General features: G+C 30.0%; 1 protein-coding gene across 5 annotated transcripts in view; it reads right to left on the reverse strand.

The window, feature by feature from the left end:
- The window catches only part of LOC118187717 (neural cell adhesion molecule 2-like), a 1,091,694-nt gene that overhangs the window by 242,825 nt on the left and 821,977 nt on the right, over positions 1-26,892 (reverse strand). For all 5 annotated transcript variants that reach the window (XM_085815340.1, XM_085815342.1, XM_085815343.1 and 2 more), the window contains one exon: positions 415-750. In XM_085815340.1, coding sequence (XP_085671466.1) covers positions 415-750 — 336 coding nt within the window. The remainder of the gene's footprint in view (positions 1-414; positions 751-26,892) is intronic.

Raw genomic sequence — 26,892 nt, forward strand, 5'->3', positions numbered from 1 at the left:
CAAAAATTAAAAAACATTCTTTATGTTAAATATATCGCAGTAGCACAAACCTTTCTTTTACGTTCTTTTGACTACTTAGGAAAAAAGCAGAATGCCCACTTCCTGCTTGCCACTTCATCGTTGGCTTGATGTTTCTCCATCCTGCTACGAGCTGCTCTGATTTCATTAAATACATTAAATGCTTGAAATAAATGTGCTTAAACTGAATAAATTGTTTCAAACAATCTACTAACTACTACAACATTTTTGTTTATAAAAAACATAAGTTGTTAAACTAAGAAAACATCATAAGTTGATATAAAAATGGATCACAAATATTGTTAAATATTTCAGAGATAAAAAATGTTACGTATTTATGGCATTTTAACTAAATCTAGGATTTTTCATGTGCAAAATTCAGTAAGATATACTTACCGATAACGTTAAGTATCATGCTGTGGGTAAATGTCCTTGCCCATCTGTAGTCTACACGACACCTGTATATTCCAGCGTCCTTTTCTTGAATAGGCTCAATTTTTAGAACAGTTGGCTTAGAAAACGTCTCGAAATAAGCTCTGGAACCCAACACAGCTCCGGGAAAATGCTTTGCTTTTTCCAGGGGGCTATTTCTAGCATCAATACTGTAGATAGGTGCTCGTGCATCTTCTTTGTACCATAGCACTAAAGACACTTTGTCTTCTGTGGAGTGCTGTGTTATGTTACATGGTAATTCTGCTCTTCCTCCCGTTACAGCATGATACTCAGGAAGTTCTGATAAGAGGAAAAGAAAGATATGTCAAAATGCAATTCTTATCTTATTAATTTTGATTAGAAAAAAATAGTACTTAAATATTTTATTTACTTTTTTGGATAATATTTATGTGAAACAATTTATTTACAATAATTTAGTATAATATTATATATATAATATCGCAATTTTCCAACGTAGTTCAATCCATTGCGCTACTCATACAACTACCTCATATCTTAGATACTAAAACCAATGAACTGAAATCAATTTTTTCGAATATTCACTCGCTCAATGTTTCAAAATTTTTTTACAATTTAGAAAGAGCCAACCTGAGAGGAATAGCTACTCTGTGTTGAATTGCGATAATATGTGTAATATATAGCGTAATGCAATATGCATAATAACACAATATGATTTGAGTACGTAAACATTAATATTTTTCTGAACTCTTTATAATTATTTTCCCTTATAAATTGGAGCCATTAGTAGCTGTACAGATATAAAAGATATAACTGTACTCGTTTGCCTCAGCTTCAGATGTGGAACAGAAGAACTGGCTGAAAGGGCATTTTCGTGTAATCACCGAATTTTATTTGAAAACTAGCCCGTTTTCCTTAGTAAATAACTTCTTTAACCTTTCCTTCATTAAAACAACCAGTCTGTTAAAATGGCGACAACTTTCTCAGGTTGCAAAGCTAGAGTAAAATTGTACGCAGACTATACAAATGCAATTTATAACTGTAGTATTACTAATTTTATTCACATTTATTTGATGGATATAATTACGTATTATCGATATCTTATGTAAAATTCACTACTGTAGAGTTTTCGCATACAATCTGAATAGTCACAGATGTGCAAATGTTAGCAAATGAAGAAAAAAAGCTTTTAAAAATATTTAAAAACATTAATAGTGAAAAATATTATTAAATTACATTTATTGCGTATTAATTACTTTGTGATGTAAATAAGAATTTACAAACTGAGCATTTAAATTTTTTTAACTAAGTTTAATGAATTAGTCATGTAATACCATTAAAATGAAGCAAAAGTGAGCAAGAGCTGAAAATGTTATTCCTAATCAAACATTTAATTCGAAATTATATTTTTGTATGAAATATAACTCTTTTAGTGATTAAAGTATGACAAATGAATGCACAAATATTCTTCACTTAAATAGTTTTGCTAGGAGAAATTAAATATATTTTTATTTCTAATTAACCTTTTTTTTATCTAGAGAAATACAAAAAAATAGTATAATTTTCTTTTATCCAGATTTAAGACATTTATCAAAGTTTTAATATGTATTTGCTTAAAATATCTGTAAATTGATAATAAAAACACTCTACTTAAGTGCAATGAAAGCTGTTGTTTCTAAAGGGGTTAGAATATAATGTTAACCAAGATTAAAGGATTTAATATCTCCCGTAAGGGAAAAAATTTAAAATATTAAAAAAGCAATAAATGAAGAAGACAGAAGAGCGCTAAAATTAAAAAATAAAGAGTGATACTCTCAAAAAGTATCAAACGAACTGAAATTCAAGGAAACTATCAAAAATTACTAGTACAAGAGGGACATATAATATTAATAATGACTGCGAAGTAGAATTTCCCTGAAAATTGTCCCTATTGTGGCAATTTAAATATATTTATTAATAAAATAGTAGGAGATAAAACAGTGCATAATTACAATATATTAATAAACTCAGAAAGTAATAACAATAGTAAATCATCTCAAAATTTTAATAATTTTATGATTTTAAGGAACTTCACCGATAGAAAGAAGCAAGAAAATCTTCAAAATATTTCTATGGTAGTCTTTGAATTGTTCTATATCCAGAAACTTTTGTTTAATGTTTTGAAAACCCTACTATACTCAAAGCGAGTTATCGTTTAGTCTGAAACATATCAAAAAGGTTAAAAAAGTAATTTTAAGTCTTATATGAACAAAAAGGCACAGCTTGCTCAACAGACGAATCTTCGCTACTTGCTGATACTTAAATTAACATGACATAAATTTGCAGACACAGCGCAGATAACGTATTCTGAAATTTCACCCAAAATCAATTAGTTAAGCTGGCCCAAGATAGTGAACGGTGCGTATTTACATTCCGGCTAGTAAGATGATAAGGCCGAAATGAAACTTGTGCAAAGCTAGAGATAATGCATAATGCCGGAAGCTCAAATCTAAATATTCTAATCCAAATATTCAAAGCCTTAAATACAAAAGCAACTGATTAGTATTCTGGTGAGGACTATGGAAATAAGTTTTAGTTTAAATCACAAGAATTGGTTTAAATCACAAAAAATTGGTTAATTAACATAAAATACCTTGCATCTGTCAATCGTAATCAAGAAGTATACTTTGACTTAATGATGCAATTTTTGCTTTTACCTAATTATTCTGTTAAAATCTATGTCGATATTATGCATCTGTTACGTATTAACGGAAAAAATAGAGGTCACACTGCGATTCATAGGAAAGCTGGGATAGAACCTTTCATCCTGTTGTTTTGCGGTTATGAAGCAAGCATCTTCTGTTTATGAATGCTCCTGAAAGTAGACTTAAGTTGCATAAAAGACCAAAAGCTCCTATTTGAGCAAATGAGGTACACGGATATTGAACAGTTGAACGTATAAAAAGGATAACTCCTGGAGTACGCCCCGGGCCTCTATATTTAATACTGCAGTAGATCCAGGATTCCTGAAAAAGTAGTCTGAAAATGCCTGATAGAAATGAGAACGAAATCATGATTTTATGCATGGCTTATCATTGTGTCATACTTTACTGAAGGAAGGCATTTTGAAAGTAGTTGTCAGTGGCAAAATCAAATCTGCTTGTGAACAAAGATGATAATTTACATTTCTGATGTATAAACAGTGACTTTAAATCTTCGTCGCGTATTGATTTTATCACTGAAAATATACATCACACTTTTGTTTTCTTGTAGAGTATAATAAAATAAAATTTGGTATACATTTATACCTATTATTTGGAAAGGTATGTAAAGACAATCAATGATTGGAATTATCCCGCTCCAAGACGCTTAGTACGTTTCATCATTGGCTGTACCTGTCACGACAAGATGACCCAATTACGCGCATCGCCAAGCTGAAGCAACATTTTTGCAAAATGTGTGGTTTGTTAATTTTCTTCTCCTCATCCATAGTGTCAGCAGCCGTCGATGTCATGATACATCGCCAACAGTATGCAGCAGACACCAACCAATTACGCCAGAGAAGCATAAAGTATGCTAAGACGACACGTGACTCTACCTAGTACCGAGCATGATGTTAAATGAGCTACTGAAATCCCCCTATATGCGATCAGGTCGTAAATTTAGAACCCCTTTTTTTCATGGGGGTGCTGAAAAGGAGGGGATAATCTAGCTTGTGGTCTTGAGAAAATGTGGGGATCGTTTAAACATCTAACTTCTCTACATTCAGTTTTTATACAGAGGAAAATGCAAATTGAATTCTTCGAATGAATGCAATTTTGTACAATGAAAATGTATTATTGAACTATAAATTGTAAGGCAAATAACATTAGATTACGTTATTCAAATGTAAATGTTTTTTTTTTTTTTAAAGTAGGAGTAAAAAGACAGATATTTGTTACATCAAATATTGAGTTTTTCATTTTGAATGCTATGTTCCATATATGCGAAGTAGCTAAGTATCTGAGAAAATAGTCTTAACCCAAATGGACTTCAACCTTTTCAAGTCTAAGGACTGTTTTTCAATTACATTGTGGTCGCTGCTTTTTGGTTAATTTTCTAATGACATATAAACATTAAATTGTTTTTAATTTGAGACTTATGAATAAAATAACGCAAACTAGACTGCAGAATATTCTTCAGAATGAAGTTAATACCGAAAAATACATTTATCCTATTATCCAATTTTATCCTACAACAAATCTTTTAAAAAGTGTGGAATTAGCAGTGCACTAGGTGGAAATAAGGATGACATTGTGTTTTAGGAAAGTGGCAAATCTAGTTACAGTGACAACCTAAGTGAAAATAACTACAATTTTAGTAGCAGTGATGACGAATTTTTGGGATTCTAAGAAACGCTGATGTATTTGCTAATTTTTTAATGCAACAGTTCCGTTTTCGTTTTATAAAGTGTTATCTTTAAAATAGGTACTTAATCCTTTTCTGTTCAAGTATTTTTCCCAAGTTTTAACCTGATAAATCGCTGCTCGTCTTACAAGCCAGGAAATTTGAGGTATAGTATAAATCGCCCTTCATTTCATATCAGTGCCGACGATTTCGATGAAAATAGGGTACCTTTTTAAAATCGAACTTCTTAACGAAGAAAAGCCGTTTTATGTACAGCATAATGTCTAAAAATACTGTCAAATTAAACAGTAAGCTTTACTATAATGTTTTTGTATGCGTTTCTTGAATTGATTAATAAATGTAAATTTGTAATTTTAAAAAATGTATAATATTTTATTTAGTTACATGCTAGTTATCTGTGTTATTGCTTCGTTTCTGTTATAGACCCCCCCTCCCTCCCAGAGAAAAAACGTTTTGCTCCTCGATCGCAAAAATTTCTCGATTTTCCATTACTTAACCAGTGGAATTTCCTAGTTCCCCCCCCCCCTAATAAAATGACACCTCTGCGACAACAACTGAGTGAAATATTTGCAGCTATCTACACATAAATTGAATGTTTATTAAAAATTAAAATATTTCCTAATTTTTATATCCCTTTTCTAGTTTATATGAAATTTCAAAATTTAACGATATCAGTTAATGAAATACTTGCAAGTAATATAAGGGTTCTGAGAAATATATTCTTGATTCCAAACCCTTACTACTAGACATCAGCCCATCTCTCTTAGAATAAATTATTAGTCAGAATAAATTATTAGTCCAAAGGGGAAATTTGCCCAGAAAGATTATTAATTTCATTTTGGAATTTTGAGTTGAAAACTACAAACAGCGAATCACTTTTCAAATTGTTGCCACCAAATATTATCGCCTTGTATTATATTTAAAAAAATTAAATAATGAAGAATCTGCATGAATGTAGGTATGTTTCTCGCTTATGATAAAACGACGGTACCTAGAGCCATCAAAATTTGAATAACGTAATCTTCCATAGAATATCGGAAGCCCTAATTTGAAGTTAATTTTTTTTTTTTACCGATTTCATATTTTATAAAACTTCAACGAATTTTTGATTAACAAAAACTCAGCGATTTCAAAGCGAGCAATGGCAACACTGTACGAAAAAAAACATTTTTATCTCCAACGCACGATATATATATTCCTGATATACTGATACTGAATGAGACCTAAAAACACTTTTCTTTTAAAATATATCTCCCATTATGATCAATGACACAGCCGTTTACTTTCCCCTTCCGTAATTAACGTCAGTCTCTTGCTCTTGACCGTATTTGCAAAGCCACTGTACTGAAAAGATCTGCTCAAGCCACCTATGTTGGGAAACGACACACAACTTGATGGTGGGCCCGTTGGCCGCTGCCCCGTTCGGGGAACGCTGTCAGCCCTCCCCTGCCCCGAGGTGGTCCTTCCATGGAGGTAGGAAGTAAGTTTCCTACCTCCATGGGTCCTTCAGAGGGGTGAGCACAGACAATCATGAAGCCTACGTCAATGCTGTTTCTTATCTAGAAAGAAAGAGCTGTGTCGTAAGGAAATGTCATCACACATATTTTCTGTGCTATGCAATGCACTCTTTAAAGTGCTATCTGATATCTGAATTATAAAAATGCTTTATTTCAATCAAACTGATTAGCATGCTAAAAACATTTTTATGTTTTTGTTGAGTTGTGAGTTAGCTTCATTCTGTTATCCACCGATTGTAATGAACTTTACTTTGGAATTTTCATTTAGGCAATACACTAGTAGACAGTTTGCCTTATTGATTATGTAATATCAAACAAAAGGCTGTTCAAATACGTTAAGTGCAAGAAAATGTTTATGTCAGCAAGCTACGAGCTACGATCTATGATATTTAGTTGTAGCAAGGAAGCTAAGATCTATCATATTTAGTTTTAAGAAGCCCATATCTGAAACCTATTGGTTTTTGAATTCATTCTAGTGTTCTTTTTATTTAAAAAAAAAAAAAAAAAAAAAAAAAAAAAAAAACATTTATATTTTTTATGAAACTCTTTAGATTTTCCTTTTTCATTTCTGAATTTTTTTTTCTTTAATCGTAATGTCTTTTAAAGTTTTACTGATGATACTAAAACAAGATAAAGAAATTTAGAGCTACGTAACCGTTTAATTGTTTTTATTAGCCCCCGAAACGCAGCGGTGCTAATTCTAAATTTTAAGATTCGTTACTACGCATATATTTCAGCATTTCCTAATACTAATCAGATTATTAGCACCATTACCACAGTAAGCATAAGCAGTATCCAGAAAGCAAACATTGTTGACTTTGATCATTCGTGCTTATTAAACTAAAACAACGTAGATAAAGAACAACTTTTCGAAAACTTTCCCTAACTAGTCGTGTATAACTTAATTTCGAATTACATTTTCTGCAGCTGACAACGGCATATGGTAGCTTCTCCTTGTATGCCTCAATAAAGAAATAATAATAAAGAACGTAGTAGAATGCAGCCTTGTTATGATTGTATGAAGGATGATAACTCGTTTCAAATAATGAAAAATCTGAAAGCGTTCTTTTCCAAATTAGCTCTTAAAAGAAGGTACCTAAATGGTGAAATTTACTCATAAATTTACAAAAAAAAAAATTCTTATAAGAGTGAATAGCTTTATAAGAATTGGCTTTTTTCAATATGTATTCAGAATAAATCTGAAAGTTTGAAAAGGTTTCAGTACTCGAGTGCTGCATTGTTAAAAATAAATTTGTAACATGGAAATCAGTTCATTTTAAAATAGGAACAAATATAATATTTCAAATATTTGCTAGATAGAAAGAGAAAATAGACATCAAAATTTAAAGTAGTTAGATTAAAATAAATTTTCATTTATTATTATAGTCTTTACATTTTACGTGCATGTTACTTTTCAGCTTATTTATGTATTACTATTTGTATTCGGTAAGCATTGCATTAGAAATTAAATATACTCGATAAATGGTGCTCTAAAATACATCATACGAAAAAATTTATTTCAATTCGTTTTCTGTAATCATTTCCAATGGATTTGTTTTCCCCTAGAGACGTTTTTGCAGGTTTCTTAGCAACTAAGAATTTAACTATTTTGGCTATCCTCAAAAGAGAATATTAATGGCCTCTTTTCTATTATAAACTACATTTCTAACTAAAATATAAGGACTGAGATTCAAAAGAAAGAATAAATTGCGGCAATGCGCAACTTTCGTGTTTCATGTAGCATAAGTTCGAGGTAAAATTGAAAGCTTGTTTAAATATTTAAGAAATGTTATGATTAAAGTATTGCCTTGGTATATATCAAATTACTGCAAAATGTTCTGACCATTCAGGATTTTCTTTTCTTAAGTATTTCTCCTTAATATGAAAAGAGAGTAAAAATATTTTACTTGTCATAATCTGAGTTTATTGGAATATATTGTATATAAAATCTGAGATTTTTTAAACGAAATCGTTTCCTGTTATCTATAGAAATGTACATTTATTTATACATAATTTATTTGAATTTAATTTTTGAGAGGATAATCCCATGAACAAAATTGGAAAAATTTTGTCTGATTTCATGTATCAGATAAATAATTGCCAAAAACCATGCAACGGTTGTTACGTAAATCTGTCGTGTTTCCGTGCGGAGTAAAACTAAGGAGGAATTTTCTTAAATGCCTTAGATGAGGGATATTTTCAAACGTATTTTTTAAGAACTGCGCATAGAAAAATCATAAAAAGTCTCAGATATACATGCCACTCAGTACTTCAGATCGAAAACTATCAGGATTAATAGGTTTTATTCTTACGGCCTTTCTAGAAATTTACCCATTTAATTTGTTATTTATTTTAAAAAATGCCTGCTAGTTTAAAAAAAGTTAGCTGTGAAAAGGAGAAACTGAATTACCATAATTACTGACTGAATGTGTACTTGTTTTACCGAATTAAGTATTACGTTGAAAGATTAAATTGAAAACCGTAACTGTCTGAAGTAAAAAGTGAACCATCATAAAATATGTATCTAAAAGTAGAAGGTTGTGAGCTATAATTATTGTTTACCACGATGATATTACCTAGAATTTGGTCATAAGATTTTTAAAGCTGTATTTGATGTATTTCTAGATGCTTTGCAGTGGCTGCAATTGTAAAGTATCATTTTCTTAGCTCTAAATGTTGTCTGAAAGATATATTCATGTCAAATAAATATATTACATGAAATAATTTTGATTTCATGATTTGATTAACCTTTTAGGCAATGCGAAAAGCCTAAACGTAATTCTCATTATCCATTTCAATTTGATCAGTCTGTTTCCAAAATGCAAACCATGACTCAATAACATCGCTGATGATCAAATACCGGATGAAATATTGGAGGTTGACAGTCAAATATGTACAATCAACTGATCGGCAGCATAAAAATCTCATTGCTTAAAAAATGTAAAATTCATAATTAATTGTACATTGTTATAAATCTATATCGTGTAATAAGGAATAAATTATATAAATTAATTGTAATTAAAAAGTACGCAACAATTATTTAATGAATTTAAAAAACAATAATATTTTTGAAAAATATGTAAATACTTTATGCAAAAAGTTCAGTATAAAAAACGTAAAACATACAAAAACACAAATAAAAACATAAGAACATGAAAACCACAACTAAATAATACAATAACAAAAGAAAACACAATTAAAAAGCATCAAGAACGCAACATTTTTTCAAAAAATATATCGTTATCCCTTCGTAAAATTTCAAAAATATATCTCATTGTTCGCTTCCAAGATGCTGAATAATGGATAGAATTGCTGACCTGCGACATATGTGATATTTATATTATAATGCAAGAAGAGATAATTGCGGTCCAAGCAGAAATCTTATTCCAAACACATAAGTACACTAAAATATGTGACGAAGTCACATTGAATTAATTATTTACTACGTTATGGCAATATTTAGATATTTACATCAGATTCCTTTGGTGACAGTTTCATTTTTTCGCCAACTTGTGTTGTAAGGTGAGGAACAAATTTCATCAGACAACTGTTGTAAGCGGAGGAAAGTATTGCGTCAGACAACTAGCGTCTTCACTTCTGTTTGCCTGGGTAGCTGAAGGTATTTTGCCATTGGTTGCCTTCTGACGCTGGATCTTTTTTTCATTGGCGGCAAAACTTAACTGTGGAACTTTATAAAAGGCGGTATTTTTTGTCCACGATGAGGGAGGAGAAGGAGGAGTTTGTGAAGGTGCCAGATGGAGATGCTGCATAGAGAAAGACAGTAAGAGTGGGGTAAAATGCAAACTTTTGGGAGTTTATCGTGCAAGCTTTCTTTGGTCTCCCAGTGTGTATGAAGGAAGCAAGTTTCTTTCTCTTTGATATTGTAGCTGCAAAATTTAAGCTGATCTCCTTTTTTCCCGGGCTTGGCATTTTCGCCCGGCATCCCGATGAAGAGTACCTGCATGTGTTTGAGCTGAAATACACCAAGTCTTCGAAGAATTGATGTGTGGAAGAATTGATCTATCCTTTTTTTGTTCTGAGTGAGGAGGCCTCATATCGTCATGTGACATACCGGATTAAAAAAGAAAGGAATATCTCTTCAGTATTGTTAGTATCCAATAAAGCAAGAATTAAATCTGTTTTCACGTGTTTGTCACTCTCTCGTCACGGCGGGCTATAGACCTGGATCTTGTCCTGGGGTAAATTGCCACTATATTCCTGTTTATCATAACATGTGTTATATACGTTTGCCACCACAACCAACGAAATAATCATTACCACATTATCCCTTTGAAAAATTTCAAAAATATATTTCATTGTTCGCTTCCAAGATACTGAATAATGGATAGAATTGCTGACCTGCGACATATGTGATATTTATATTATAATGCAAGAAGAGATAATTGCGGTCCAAGCAGAAATCTTATTCCAAACACATAAGTACACTAAGTTTTGGAATTTCAAAATAATGTAAAAAAGTCTCAAAAAAAAAAGTTGTTACAGAACAACATTACTGACGTTTCATAAACTTTATCTAGTAAAATCAAGATTTAATCAAATAAAGACCTGAGGAAAACATTTTACTGAGAAGAATTTACTTATTGGTCGCCTATTAAGTGCCTCCATTATAAAATGAATACAGCATCTGACATTAGTGGTGGCTAAAGCCTAAACTGTCTGATGCCCACCATTAAAAAGTTATGTTTTATGGTTTAATACTGTATCCTATTATTCTACTATCGTCTAAATATCCCCCTAATGAAATACTGATATAATGGCAAAAACTAAAATGAGTAATTGTGTAAATGTAGCAGTTAAATATGGTTTAAACATAACATTTCATGAAGAGACTGAAAAACTCCGTACCGCTGAAATGGTGAAAAAAAAGGAAAGCTATATCGTTGCAAAAGTGATGTGGAAGAAGCAGTCTGTGGATTTTTTTCATTGTACGGAGTTTGATAGAATACCTGTCGCTAATAATTAATCAAATCTTGCCATATTGCATAAGGTTTTTAGAAGTGTTTGTAAACCTGACTTTCTTTTTATGAATAATCAGTCTTTCCTACATAAAAGAACCTAGTTCCTTAGTTCACTGATCCTCAAACATTGAGCAAACAAATTGTCTAGCCAAACCTCTGGATCTAAATTTCGTGAAAAACCAAACAGACACCTTTTGCAAGAGCTGTGCATGGCACAATTTATCTCCGAGAGATTTGAGGCTAGACAGCTGAATCTGTGGATGAAGGAACTTACTTTCCTAAACTTTAATTAGCCTCCTTGCTTAGAGCAAAAATATATGCGAATATGAGTTAATGAAACTCACATTCCCATTAAAAGGGAGGAAATGAAAAGTCTCCATTTAAATATGAAGTATTAATTTATTTTCTGAAATTTCAATGTCAAATATTACTTCAATTTGATTTGTACTATAACGTAGGTTTATACGTAAGCATTCATATCCGAGTTTATGGTTATGTATTATCTATAAGTTTATGTTTATGTATTCTTCATATCCGAATTTATATTTACGTGCTATGTTGCCCTGTATGTATCTACTCCACTTAAATTAATTTAATTGATTAGTTTTGGTTTTTTACGTGTAAAGAGAATTTTGGCACAGTGTAATCAAGCAGTTCACATGCTGTAATTGCTATCCCTTCCCAAATTTATTTTCTTCAGTTATAAAATCTCTTCATAATGAAATTCTTTGCTTTGCGTTACTTGATATTCTATATAAAAAATTATATCGATATCTGTTGCTTTTCCTGAAAACTTAGTTATGTTATAGCGGCACTTACATTTTAAAAATTATGATATTTCTAAGTTATAGATAAATATTATTGTTAAGATATTTGATTAATTTAATCATCCTGCAGCGAACCGGAAAGACAGGAGAACTCACATGAAGTCGAGATTTGCAAGTCATCAAAAAGAAAATGCATTTTAATTACCTATATTGAAGAACTTAATAAAACTATATTGATCAATACTGTAAGCATCTAAATTTGCTTCAGTATGAAGTTATCAAATTGTTCCTTGTTTATGTTAATAGGCTTTCTTCCGATATTTATGTGTTTTAATAGTCACTAATATTTTTATCCCATGTTATATATAAAAGAAAAGTCACTAGCAGCATTATCAATGCATAATTTCTGAATAAAATGGAATGATTTTGCAGATATATAAAAATGTTTGTCTTTATTAATGAAAATGTCATTTATAAAATTTTTTTTGTTTGTTTCCATTTCTTGGACTTTGTTTCAATTATTTGGACATGATAAATCTTGATTAATAATGGGATTTAATCCCTCGTTGTTATAGCATATATCGAAACCATATAATCAAACATCATAATGAATGTAAAAGTAAAGAGTTAGTCTACTATCATATACAATATCAATGATTAGTTTTGTATGCCTGTCACTTTCTTCGACAGTTCTTTTTATACATTTTTTTTTAAAATAGCAGTGGTTTAAAGAATCACAAGCCAGCCTTAGCTAACTGCGAAATTTTACATGTCTTCTTTGTGTTAAATTTTTTTAAACTTTGAAATGAGGCTTAAAGTCTTGAATATAACAGTTTAATTCTGGAATTCTTTCTTGATTACGACTTTCCGTTTAGTTAGCAGATTTCAATCGTTAAAGTTCATTTTCATTGAGTATCTGCAGACGAAGTTATGCAACCTTAACCCATGATCTAAACTTGGCTGGATAAAACAGCTCATAGTATAGACTAGATAATCTTTGTTTGCTAAGTATCTTATCATTACTTTTTCATGTTTAAATATTTTAATCACATTACAAGATATTTTCTCTCTTCTTTTTGCATGCTTTCGTGATGTAGCTATAGCACTCTCGGCGAATATTCGAAAGTTACAGGCTCGAGTCCCGGCGAGGGTATTCTTAATTTTTCATGTCTCCTGTTTCAATGTAGCATTCAAAACACAAAATAAAATTTTTCACCAGGCTGCTATATCAAAATTCAAATATCACATAAAAGAGGTGAATGTTAGAACGAAGGACATCATGTTAATATGAAATACGTTCCGCTTATTTAAAATTTAATTGAAGTTTTTTTTCGGATTTTTCCTGTTCCTTAATAAGGCTAATGATTCTTCAAATGACTTAAATAACCTTTAAAATTCTCTTTGAAAACAGAAAACATGAAGAGATTTGACCTCCAGGCTACCTGATTGCCAAAATGATGTACTTCCAATTACAACACGAAGGAGCTCGATAAAGAAGGTAAAAATTCTTTAAAGTTTCAAAAAGTTAAAAAAGTTAAAATAAGTTGCCGTTAAGGATCAGCTTTTTAACCAAACTTTGATGCAAATTTAAATTGTATAAGCTTTCTTGAGATAATAAGAAAATAATTTCTGGTATACTTAATTACTTATTTAGCTTATAAATGGAGCTTATAAAAGCTGCCAACTATAACGGGAAAAATTCCCGGCTCTATCAGAACAATTATATATGTTTTAAAAATAAAACATATTATCAACACCTCTTAAGTATAACTAACTTTTATACTTAAGAGTTACTCTTAAGTGTAACTCTTAAGTATAAAAAAGAACTTGCTGTCTGCATGAAAACATAATTATAAGAACTTGCCATTGATTAATATTAATAAATACAATTTTTAATTTTGGGATGCTACTCATAATAAGATATATTCAGATAAAAAGTTATATATGTGTAAGTAATTCGTTTTAATTGTACCCATTCCTATGAAGGCGTAACATGCCGTAAGTTAATTTGAAAAATTCCAAAAAATTGTTCTTCAATTAAAAAATAATTAGTTATTATTTATTAGACTTATTTAGATTATATGGTGTATTTCGAATGAAAACCAACTCCGCGTATATTTTCAAATAATTTACAAATGTATTCTTCTGAAGTTTTTAGTATTTAAACTAGAGGTTATATAGAACGTTACTCGATTTCAAAAATCTAATGCTTGATTATTATGATCAGGAATTATTGTTAAAAATTTAGCAGTTAAACATGCATAAGATTTTTAAACTAAAGCTTATAGTTAACCCCGCTAAACCGCTGAAAAAATACGCAAATTTGATGAATTGGCATATTTGTATTGAAGAGAAAGTAGACTATAAACATAAATGTTAAATGTGTGACTAGATTCTCCAGGAGTTTCTGTGCCTAAGCTTTCCCATTTCTCAGCAGGGAGTTTAGTGAGCAGTTCAAATAGAAGTATGGCCTAAAGTTTAATTTAATTTACATTAATTACTCTTCATAAATATTATACTGTACGGCTTTTAAACTGTATACTTATTATCTATCAGTGAAATTGGAAAACGCTTCCTATTCATTACACACATTAAAAGAGTTATGCATATGTAAGTCCATTTCTGATTCTTTTCATAAGTGTAAATTTTAACATCGAGACATGCAAACTTGTGATAAAACTGCCGTGTAATGCAAATCTAAATACTAAATATTTAAATACGTAAATATAGAATCATTAATAACTTATTATTTTATTCCGTTATATTTTGAATCAAATTCTAGTTTAATTAGCTTTTGTCTGAGTAAATAAATACACAGAATTTCGGCTGTATGAATTCAATTATGCGCTCATGTGTATATACGTAGGAATATGCGGTATTAATTTAGCGTGAATGTCTAATTAAATTGTGATGTAAAACTCATTCTCATGATGAATCGGTTTAAAGTATCTCTGTAGAATATCATCATTTCATTATATTAAATCATTTTATATGACGAGGCTAACTAACAAATGATAGTCATTTCACTTCCATATTTAAAATGGTAAAAGTGATCATATGGTATATTTCGAATTAAAATCAACTCCGCGTATATTTTAAAATAATTTACAAATGTATTGTTCTGAAGTTTTTAGCATTTAAATTAGAGGTTGCATAGAACATTACTCGGTTTCAAAAATCCAATGCTTGATTATGATCAGGAATTATTGTTAAAAATTTAGCAGTTAAACACAGCTTTTTGAAATATTTACCAAGCTTCATTTTAATAATTTCCGCAATGCGAGAGTATCATTTGCTAAAGTTACAATTCAATAACGAGTCTTTTAGCATCACCTCTCTTATCTATGTTTTATGCAATGTTAAAAATTTAATCTCTATGTTCTTCTGTATTACGGGGCTTCTAATTAGCTTCAAATACCCATAAATATGACTTTTAATTGTTGTGTACATTTCTTAAAGCATATATGTGGATATAATGTTTCATGGAACACTGTTTGGTGCATTTCATTGACAGACTACCAAAGAGATAGCTTGTCAAAGAAGAGATGTCTTTGCAAAAGACTTTTAAAGGGAAAACTGGGGGATTTTTAAAGAGAAATATTCAAAATACAGGTGGCAAAATCACAGAAAAGCCCACACAATAGCATGTTCTTAGTACTCGAAGCTGTGTAAAACTACCTATACTGAGGCTTATTCACTTGGCTACTGATTATTATCATAGCTTGGCTACTGATTATTATCATAGCTTGGCTACTGATTATTATCATAGTAAATATCCACAGTCACAATATCTCTCACTTGGATGGAATTAACCTGTTTCGGGGGCAATTCTCTATATGTCTCATCATGTTTTCTGTTCTAATGAATTTCGGACGTTCGTTTCATAAAGCAGACCTTTATTTTCGTTGTTCAAAAATTTCAAATATTGTTATTTTTAAAATTGCAGCAGAACTGTAAACACTTTTGTATATGTGCTAGATCTAATTCCAGCTTGTTTTGCATTTCAATAAAGAGAACATTTTTAAGTTTACAAAATCTGAGGTCACAAATGCTAAATATAAAAAAGTATACGGGTATAAGAAAATAAACTATGTTTTGCGTGCTCTATTCTACTAAAATATTAACTTTATTTAATTCGGGTTCTATTTTAGCTGCGCTAAAATTTAATTTTCTACAGTATAAAAGTCTTGAAATAAAATGATGAGCATAAAAAAGGAGAAAAAAAAAAACTTTGTAAGGTTTTACTTTTTTTTCAACTTATAATTTCGCAACGTATTTTCCATTGCCTTACTGCTGATACCTTTTCCCATACTTCGCTTTCATTTCGGTTATATGCTTCCGATATTTTGCGAACAAAAGCAGAGTATGTGTTAGATCTTTCATTGTATAGCAAGTACTGGTTACGTGAATTTGATTGGATTTGAAATAACGTATTCGAATTCATCTGTTTCTACCTGTTTTATTTGGTAAAAGCTTAGCAGATATTGTCTCTTCAATAAATTGAATTTATGAAAAAGGCATTGTGAGAAGAAAGCCTTTTTGAAATGGTATTATAGTTTTTTTTCCTTCTTCTGATAAACAATAACAACTGCTATATATTATATATATATATATATAGCTCTCTCTCTCTATATATATATATATAGGATCTAATATTACACGTGCTTCTTCTTGCCTTAGTCTAGTTACTAAAGAGAAAATAAAATATTTCTGAGTTTTTCAACTCGACATCAGTATAACAGCTACGTTGGTTTGAGATGGAATATTATATTGATATCGTTAATTACAGAATAATTGAACAAACATTAAAACAGTCTATAAAATGTTCAGGAGAAATTCACTGTTCACTCTTTTCTAATGCATAATCATTAATAAAAATTGGATAATTTTTCTCCCTTTCCTTTCGAATATTGGCAAAATTTTAGGAAATATTTATGCATACCTGTTTGTAAAAGGAATAATAAAATGGAGACAAATATGCTTTTCTGGATTCAGTTGCAACTGTAATGCCTTTAAATGTTTCTATAGAGTATTACGTGAATTGTGTTTACTGCAATTATGACTGTCGTTGCTATATAATATAACAAATATCAAGTTTTGTTATGAGGTGCAATTACTGTTTAATTTTCCAGCTTAAACTTCCTGAGACGACTATAGTTAAATTTTACTATGAAATTAATTTGTTCCACATACTTACGAGGTAGAAAGAAAAGAACTTAACTAAATGTACCTTTGAAATAATTTGTGAATAAGGGAAGGGATAAAAATTATTTTCCTATTCTAATCATTCTTATGCTGAAATACGTTTAAAAAGGTGAAAAATATATTTTAGATTTCTGTTTGATATAAATAAACCAAAAATAGTGAAGTTGCCAGAAAAAATTTACAAAAATGGAACTGTAAAATTACATTTTTCATCTTTAAATTTAAGTGAGTATTCCCATGAGCAGGGAGTGCATCAGATATTCTGTATGCCATATACAGGATGTTTAAAAAGGATTACGCGAATAAATTTCCGTAAAAGATATTTATTCAAAGGAGATATAGCAAAGGAGATTGTCTGAAATTGTGAAAATTTGGATTATGTAACACTGAATATGTCTGAATGTCTGAAATTGTGAAAATTTGTAAAATATGTAATATTTTTAGATGCACCACCTAGAAAATTTATGCTGGTGAGAAAATACGTTTCAGTACCCTCAAACAACGTATACGTAGAATTTTATCAAATCTGGTTTGCCGGTTTTAATGTGTAAGGAAACATATATAATTTCATAACAGAAAGCTTTGATAATGTTTTACCATAATGTAGATATGCTTATGTTGCTTGCAATGCTAAAATTATAAAAAAAAATTATTCTGTTTTTGCTGTATTTATTTATGAATGCTACAGTTGTTTAAGACAAAGCTGAAGAAAATAAGGAACATTCTGCACCTCAAATTTTCGTTCGAAAGACAGAAAACAGTAAATATTCTAGAGCTAATGAACACAGTTAAACGCTTGACATATGAACGGAAGTATGAAGAAGGTAATCCTAAAGGACTAATGGACTTGATGTTCTTTTGTATCAAACAAAGTGACAAAACTGAAGAAAGGAGGAACGATCTGCACCTAAAAGATTACATTCGAACGATACATATTCTGCAATTAATTAACATAGATTAGTGCTTAATACTTAAATCTTAACAAAGCAATCCCGAAGGTGTACTGGTCTTGATTTCGTCAGTAGTAAACAAAGTGATAACACTGAAAGGAAGAACATTTGCCCCTCAGGCTTGTATTGGAAGGACAACAACAATAAATAGTAAATATTCGAGAAGTAACGGACACAATTTAGTGTTTTAAATTTAAACAAGGCTAATTTTCTGCCAAAAGTTAAGAAAGAAGAAACGTTCTTAATCTTAAGTACGCATTCGACGGACAAAAAACAGTACATATTCTATAAATGAAAGTGGGGAAGAATTTAACTAAAGTTAAGTGACAGTTAATTCTTTAAGTCAACTTAAGGTATAATAAGGGTCCAAAATAAATAGTTCAAATTACCTCTGAGGTGTACATGGGAAAACAAATACTTATTTTACGAATTCCTAATTTACCAATTTTAAGCAAGTACTTTTAAGTTAAATAATTTTTGAGTCTGCAGTAACATAAGCAGTTTTCAGCGAATTCGAATAGATGTTCGTAGAAAAAATATAAATTAAAAAATTTAGACTCAGAAATACGATTATAAATGGATAAGAAAAGCTAGAAGTTAGTATAAAAATTTCCGTGATTAATAGTGGCTTCAACGAGAAATATTTCGAAAGGGAAACTCTTTAATTAGTGAATAGAAATGCGTCAGAATATGTTTTAATTATAAGTATCTCTTAAAGTATTCTGTAACAGTACCAGGTAATAAAGCCATTTAATTATTAGTGATACAAAGATGCTCTTAATTAAATCTTAGAAGGAATACTTGTATGTTAGTGTAGAAATTTTAGATATAAATCAATATTTATTTTAAAATTTATAATAAACACTAAGTGATGAATTATAATTTATATCACTGTAATAGAGATAAAAATTATTTAAATATATATATATATATATAAACAATATATTATAATATAGGTATATTTAAACAATATATATTTAAATAATAATACATATTTAAATTAAATAATATATATTTAAATAATAACACATATATAAATTAAATAATATATATTTAAATAATTTATATATATATATATAGGTATATTTAAACAATATATTTTTTAATATAATAAATTTTTAAATAATGTATATTTAAATAATAATACATATTTAAATTAAATAATATATATTTAAATAATAATACATGTATAAATTAAATAATTAATAACTTATATTTAAACACAAAATAAAGAATATATATATTTAATAATAAAAATTATAACGTGCTTCGAAAGAGAATAAGGTAGTATCTTTCTCAAAATATGTGTATCAAAAATAAATTCGTTTAACATTAAATTCAGTTTGTAAAAAAATTCAAAAATAAGAAAGAAGATCATGGATTACGTAGCATAAACTACTCAAGTATTTTGGGCATTAGTGTTACTAAGACCTGGTCAGATTGAGAGAAGGAATACGTTTGTAAAAGTATAAACCTAAAACCATTTTCTCCGCATTTATAAAGTTGATAAAAAAACAATTAGAAATAATTTTACTAGCAGAATTTCGTGAGACATACGTTATAGGAAATGAAAAAATTGAATACTTCAGATAATTAAATATTTCTTGAACGGTTGGTTACGACATGTATAGCAATCATAAGAAATTAATCAAGCAGGGACTATGAAGCTTTTACTTTTGCGCGAATAATTTCAGCATAGTTAATATAGCAGAAAAGAAGGAATGCTTTAATTATGTAGTAGTCTTCCCATTCATACACATTCTATTTAAGGCGCACTCGTCTCTTTTAAGCCTTTGTAACTATAGTATAAAGAACAGTATTCAAAGAAAATGAAATGCTAGTTTGGTGCAGCATCAGAGATGGGAAGGCACATGTGGTCTTACGTTTCTTTTAAAATTAGGTAAATTTCAACTTAAATTCGCGTTTAATTAAAGCTATACCTGCATTTTCGAAGAATCTAAATCAAATATATTTTCTTAGAAAAGTTGAAAATACAGGAGTTTTATCGCTTATGCAAATGAAATAAAAACATTAATGTTATTGGTTTAAAGAAAACATCAGTTTTACAGAAATTCATTGAAAACTTAGAAAATAGAAGGTAAAAATCAGTAAGTGAGCATTTTAATCAGTTTGAGAAATCAAAGCCTATAGATTTTTACGTACAGGGAAGCATTAAGGAAACCAAATTAAGAAGATCTCGTGGTTTTTAATTTTAATGCAACTAGAATTTAAATGATAGAATCTAATATCGAAATTCAATTTTGTTGCAGATTTTAATCCATATCAGAAATTTAGCTGAAAGATTTGTTTCTGTTCAAGAGAATTTCTAGACCTTCAGCTAAAGATGAGAAAATTTAAATTTCGTTTCGACATTTTTTTTAAAATATGTATAGCTTTTTGGTAACATAAATACTAACCCAAGATTTAGCTTAAGATTCAGTTTCTTTTTCCTTTTATGAAGAACTGATGGACTTAACAATGCTTTAAACCATTGTTAAAAAGAGATTGTTAGAATGCCTGTTTAGGAAAAAAAAAACTGATTTTAAAATTCTATCAGAAGAGAAATCTATGTATCAAACAGATATTTTAGGTAAAATTAAATAAATAAGTAAATAAATAAAAATTAAAAAATAGTTGAATAGAGCTGCATTTCGGTTAAAGTTAAAATGATATGTGTGTTTTCCGGCTGTACAATCTTTCAAAATTTTTTGGAGTTGGGAAAGCCGAAGCAATCCGCTTTTCCTTCGTAGGGGCTTTAACTCCGGGCCTTAAGAATGCAAGCACAGACATGCTTTCCAGTTACAAAGTCAAGAAGAAAGGAGAGAATTTGGTGTAGTTTATTTGATTGTGGCAAAGCAATCGGGGCCTATCTGCCTAAGGCGAGGGATGCCTTCATGGAGGATTCCCTATAGGGAATTGTATTTTGTTACACATGAGAAATTATGTTGTATTTTGTTACACATGAGTATTTTGTTACACATTGTATACATGTTACACATGAGAAAAACCACGAAAACGCCCATGCAGCCAGCCCGTTCTCCAGGATTCGAACCTTCAGCAAGGAAGGAGAACATACGATACTTACGTATTATCGGAAACACAATCGCCAATTTTTCAAAATGTGCCAAATTCTGTGTGCGTAACCATTTTCCGGGAAACAATGCTCATAATATTTCTTCAGTCAAGGAATGATGACATTTTTGTATGCTTTTTTTACATTTCAAATTTTAACTATTTCTATAGACAAAGTGAGATACTTTTTGTTTTAAATTTTAAAATATGTACTTGTCGAATTTGGAAGAGATGAAAAAAAAATTACAGTAAAATCTGTGCGGGAATACGGCATTTTAGCAAAAAATCGGTAGAGGATACTACGGCGAGACGCATTTGGTAGATAGCGGACGTTACCAAAGTTTTCGCGAAGTTGATTCTGTGCAATAAATTCTCGGACGTTGATTAAACGAAAACAGATCGCTGTGCACATGAGGAGAACGGCAGCTCAAAAAAATTACAGCCAAGATTTGGCGGGCAGTGTAACAGTGTTATTAATGCATCATATAATTCTTTTTTAATAATTACTCTTAATATTCGTGTTTAAAACTACCAGAGTATTTGTTCTTTACATATGTTGATAATGTTCTCTGACTTACGACAAAAACGGCAGTTTAAAAAATCTTTTCGATAAAAGTTGCTAAAAACCACCAACTTTAACTTGATAAGTAAGTTTTACCTTTACATCTGTACAGAATCGTCAAGTTATGCTAACGTGGTTACGATAATGCCTTAAATACCGAAAATACTTCAATTCATTGAAATAAGTTTACGGAAGCTAATCAAATAAAGTATTTTGGTTTTTTATTTTTTTATGCATTTGTATGATAATGAAGCTATTGTTTAAGAAATATATTTATCTTTTCGTCCATTACGAAAAAAAAAAAAAAAGTATCTGCAAGGTTGAATGATTTCGTTGCAAAGATTAAAGATATATGCAGGGACAAATCCCAACGTCTTAATATTCATCAGAAACTTAAATTTCACACATATTCACTCTCAGTAATAAAATTTAAAAGAAAAAGAAAAATATTAAATCATCGTAACAAATATATCTCGAATGAAGACTAAGATATAAAAGAAGATTGTTTCGATCCAATAAGCAGCAAAACGGAGAAAGATGCAATTAAGTCGCTTCTCCAGACTGAAGTGGTGTATTCATTCCTGCGAACAAAGCAAAATCTAATTTCAAATATTCCCAGTGATGTGAGTACTCAGGCTAGAGAACAACCTTATTCACTTTTTCTACAGAACTTGTTTTCCGAGTCAGCACTTAAGCTGGGCTTTGTCTGAGTAATTAAGATGCGATAGTTCTTCTCTTTTATGCATTGCGTAACTTTTTAGCGCTTTAGAGGCCAAAGGCAATATCGGAAAATTGAAAAATATTTTAGAATGCGAAGGCAATTTTAAGAGTAACGTGTATCTTCCTTTATCTGTAAGATTTAATGAAACTATTGCAAGAAAGTTTGCTGACGAAGTCATTTTTGTAAAACCTTTTAAAATTATCTCTAACATGTGCAAAGTTTAGAAAGATAGCCGGAAACAAGGATGTAGCCAGATTTGTAAAAAATAATAAAATTTAGGCTTAGACAAATTTTTATGCAATAGGCGCCGTTTTAATATGATCACGTATGTCTGGGGTTTTTTGAAACAGTAAACGACGATAAAAAATACCCTTCAAAATAGTCAGGAAATTAAACTAATTTAATATAAGTAGAAACATATATATAGGCATTCTCACACCGTTTTAAATAAGAAAAGGTAAAAGTTAGCTTTAAAACTCATAGTAATGTCTTTAATGGGACTTCGGGAATTCGATTACATTATCCGAACGATAGCATGAACTACAATCAAATTAAACGGCGTCTACTCTGTTTCTTTGAAAAGATGCATGTCATGCACTCTTGACAATAATATCTCTTGGTAAATATAATTGAATAATATCAACTTGAGTGAATTAAACAGACATAAAATATTACATTCTTATACTCCAACCGATTTTTATTAATACAAACATACTATCCTAATATCAAGTTACAAATTTTAAAATACAAATCCACTTACAGATCAACAATTTGTTATTCTCTTAAGAAAGTGTGTCATATATTTTGCCGCAAGCTGAAAGTACTGGTATAAAATTTGATGATATGTATCATGAGTTTGCATCACTTTTTAGCTCACTTAATAGTTTCTATTCAAGGCTAAATTATAGGATTGTAGTAAAATATGCCTTTAAAACAAGTATAAATTTAAGAAAATTAAGCAGAACCAGCTTGTTTTCGAGATGCTCTGGGATCAATATTCGCACAAGTTACAGTTATATTTATAAATATTCAAATTCAACTGTCGTCACTAACATCTGATTGTATAACGGAAGTGTAATGGAAAATTACTCGAAATCTCAGCACAAATAATGATGCAAATGTTACCCTCTCGGACGAAAATGCCATGGCCAAATACAGATTGAAGTAACATTCGATTCCAATAAAACACCAGCTCCATAACATCAGTGGAGATCGACTTATATCTAAAAACATCGTCAGCTGGCCAACACAAAGGAATGAAAATAAGACGATAGGAAAACCTAGGTAACTGCTCGGACGTAGACTTGACAACTCTTGTTGATTGTCCAGCCATGGTTTCGGAAGTGTTAAAAATTAGGAAAAAGACCAAACCTACACGAAGGTAACATTTTGCAGATTGCGAAGGCTGTTATTTTTGCCAATGGAACTATTTGAATAGGCTTCACCATAGACACAACAACAATAGAAAATCACTAGTGAAATGATTGTTTAATGTATTAACTACAATAAATGTTAAAGCGGATATATTTCAATTATTAATTAATATATTAATTAGTAGTATCAATTTATTAGTATTTAATAGTATCAATGGCTGGATACTTTCTCATTAATCATTCGTCGGAAATGGCCAAATCCACACGATCTCTTAACAGTTCTTTCACCAAGAATGTATCTAGAATGCACTAGAGAGAAAGACATATATTGTATCCACAAGAAGGCGAATAAACAGCAATAAACGGTCATATTTTCCCGAAGACTCGAGATTACGTCCTACGATATGATAGCCTACTCCATATGAAGCTATTTAATACAAAGTCTAGTCTTTAGTCTTCTTTCAAATGGGTATACTTAATTTTGGAATTTAAAAGTCATCTGAGAAAAATATCCCAAAATAAAAGGAAGTTCTAAAGGAGCCAAAATTATTGCCGTTTCCCTCGTTTTACCTAATTGAAGCAAGCTTTAATCAATTTAATAATTTACTTTATTAAATTGATTTTATGTAAACTGGAAAAGGTTCAATACTTTTTAAGGTATAAAGGTAGTTAAATTAAATTAAAATTATTTTATGCCAAACATTAAAAAATTGTATCAATCATCAAGCGCAGTCATCACTAATTAAAATTGAACTTTCGTGCAAAAAGAATCAGTGATTTTATTTCCGAAAACTTGTTTATATTTATAAAATAAAAGAAAAACATGTTAATAATACAAGAAATAATAAAACTTAAATATAATAAAGTTTTTTTCAAATTATCTTATTCTTAATTTAATTGTGTTAAATTATTTGTATTATGGTTATTTTGTATACTGTATGTTATAGACAATACTCTAAGAGGTAAGGGGGTCGATAAAGAAACAAAGTTCATAAAAATTTAATCAATAAAAATATCAGTTCAATAAAAAAGGTTGGAAACCCTGACTTAAGAAATTATTTCATATGACAAATTACATAAGAAATGATAAAAACAACGAATCATTTTCGTTTACACTTTTCCTACAGGCAAATTTCTCGGAAACCTCTATATTGAACTTTCTTTCAAATTCTATGTTGAATGATCGCGTTTCAATATGAGCTTCGCACTAACATTTCGGCATCCCATGAATATAGTTTTTGCAGTTAAGTTTACCTGGTACTAAGATATTAACTGTTTACTATTACCATATAACATAGGTATAGGTAACGGAGGGCACGGGCACTGTCCCTTTACCATAATGGTTAATCGGTATTGCACCTTGCCCACCACTGTCTAGAGCCAACGTGTAGGAGCCACATTTGCGCCCAGCACCAAAAGCCGAGGCCCAACGCTCGGACCATCCAGAGGGCAGTCAAACCGACCAAAAACGCCCTCCAGACAACGCTCACCCAACCGTCCATACATATGATAGCAAATACTGAGATTCTCTGACGATTATAATACAATGTGCAATTGGTACATAATGAAATTGCAATTATAAATATACTGTATAATACAAGTCCAATAGTACAATATCAATGTAAAAAGTAAGATATAATTACAAATGCTAATATTTCGTGAACCATCAGTGCAAAATAATAGTAAGTTAAAGGACTACTGCTTCAAATATTAGTACATATGATAACAATACTGAGATTCTCTGACAATTATAATACAATGATCATTTGGTACATAATGAGATTGTAAATATAAATAGACTGTATAATACAATACAAGTCCAACAATACAATATAATGCAAACATGAGTATGTAATTACAAATGTTAATATTTCATGAACCATCAGTGCAAAACAATACTAAGTTAAAGGACTATGCTTATCAATGCAAAACATAAAGTTAAAGAGTAGTAGTATACAATGTCAGATATAGATATACTATACAAAAGAAAGTCATATTCTTACAACATAATGGTATTTCAATTTATATATAATAATAAACAATAATTATAATAATAAACTCAAATAAAAATCCGAACATATGACCAATACAAAAGCAAAATGTTATTCTTAAAATATCTATGCAATACATATTCAAATACAGTCAGTAGATATATACTGATATAATTATAAATGCATAACAAGTTAAAGACATATAGAGAAAACAACCTAATACAACCGATAAGATCTATACAGTACAAATTCTAATACTAAAATAATCCAGATACTAATAGAAGAGTAAATGCATATATCAAATGGTACTTCTAACAAAGATAAATAATATATATATATATAAACATTCTTATTTAACAAAATTCAACGAAGATTCAATGAGACAAATACCAATCCAAGCATGTGATAAGTTGACATATGGGAATAGTAGATTAACACTAACATGTATGCATACAATACACTAAAATTGTAAATTATGTTACCAAGCACAAGTCAGTACCATAGGAATGAAGTATTTCCATAATTTTGATCATTTTTTAACTAAGTATTTTTGTTTAATTAAAAACTTACAAAATGCACGAGTGCTAGTATTTGGTATGGGAATGTGATAATCTTGTGCAATAGGACACTGAGTCACATAATGTTCAGGATTTCCAAGTTCACCACATACACACATATCAGTATTTGAAATCCCATGTCAATAATAGTAAACTGGATAGGGTCCATGCCCTGTAATATAACGTACCAAATGATGATTGGTAACCTGTCTACTTATATCAACATATGAAATATGAAAATAAGTACGACGACCTGTGTCGGAGTCATCCCAGTTTGTTTGCCACGCAGAAATAGTCTTGAGTAAAATTTCCTTTCTAAAATACGAAATTGGCCATTTTACCATTAGGTTTTCAATTTCACCAATATGATCAATACATTTTTG

This window comes from Stegodyphus dumicola, chromosome 4 (genome assembly GCF_044657685.1).
Source record: "Stegodyphus dumicola isolate Sdum_Otavi_A_Nest chromosome 4, ASM4465768v1".
Taxonomy (NCBI): Eukaryota; Metazoa; Arthropoda; class Arachnida; order Araneae; family Eresidae; genus Stegodyphus; species Stegodyphus dumicola.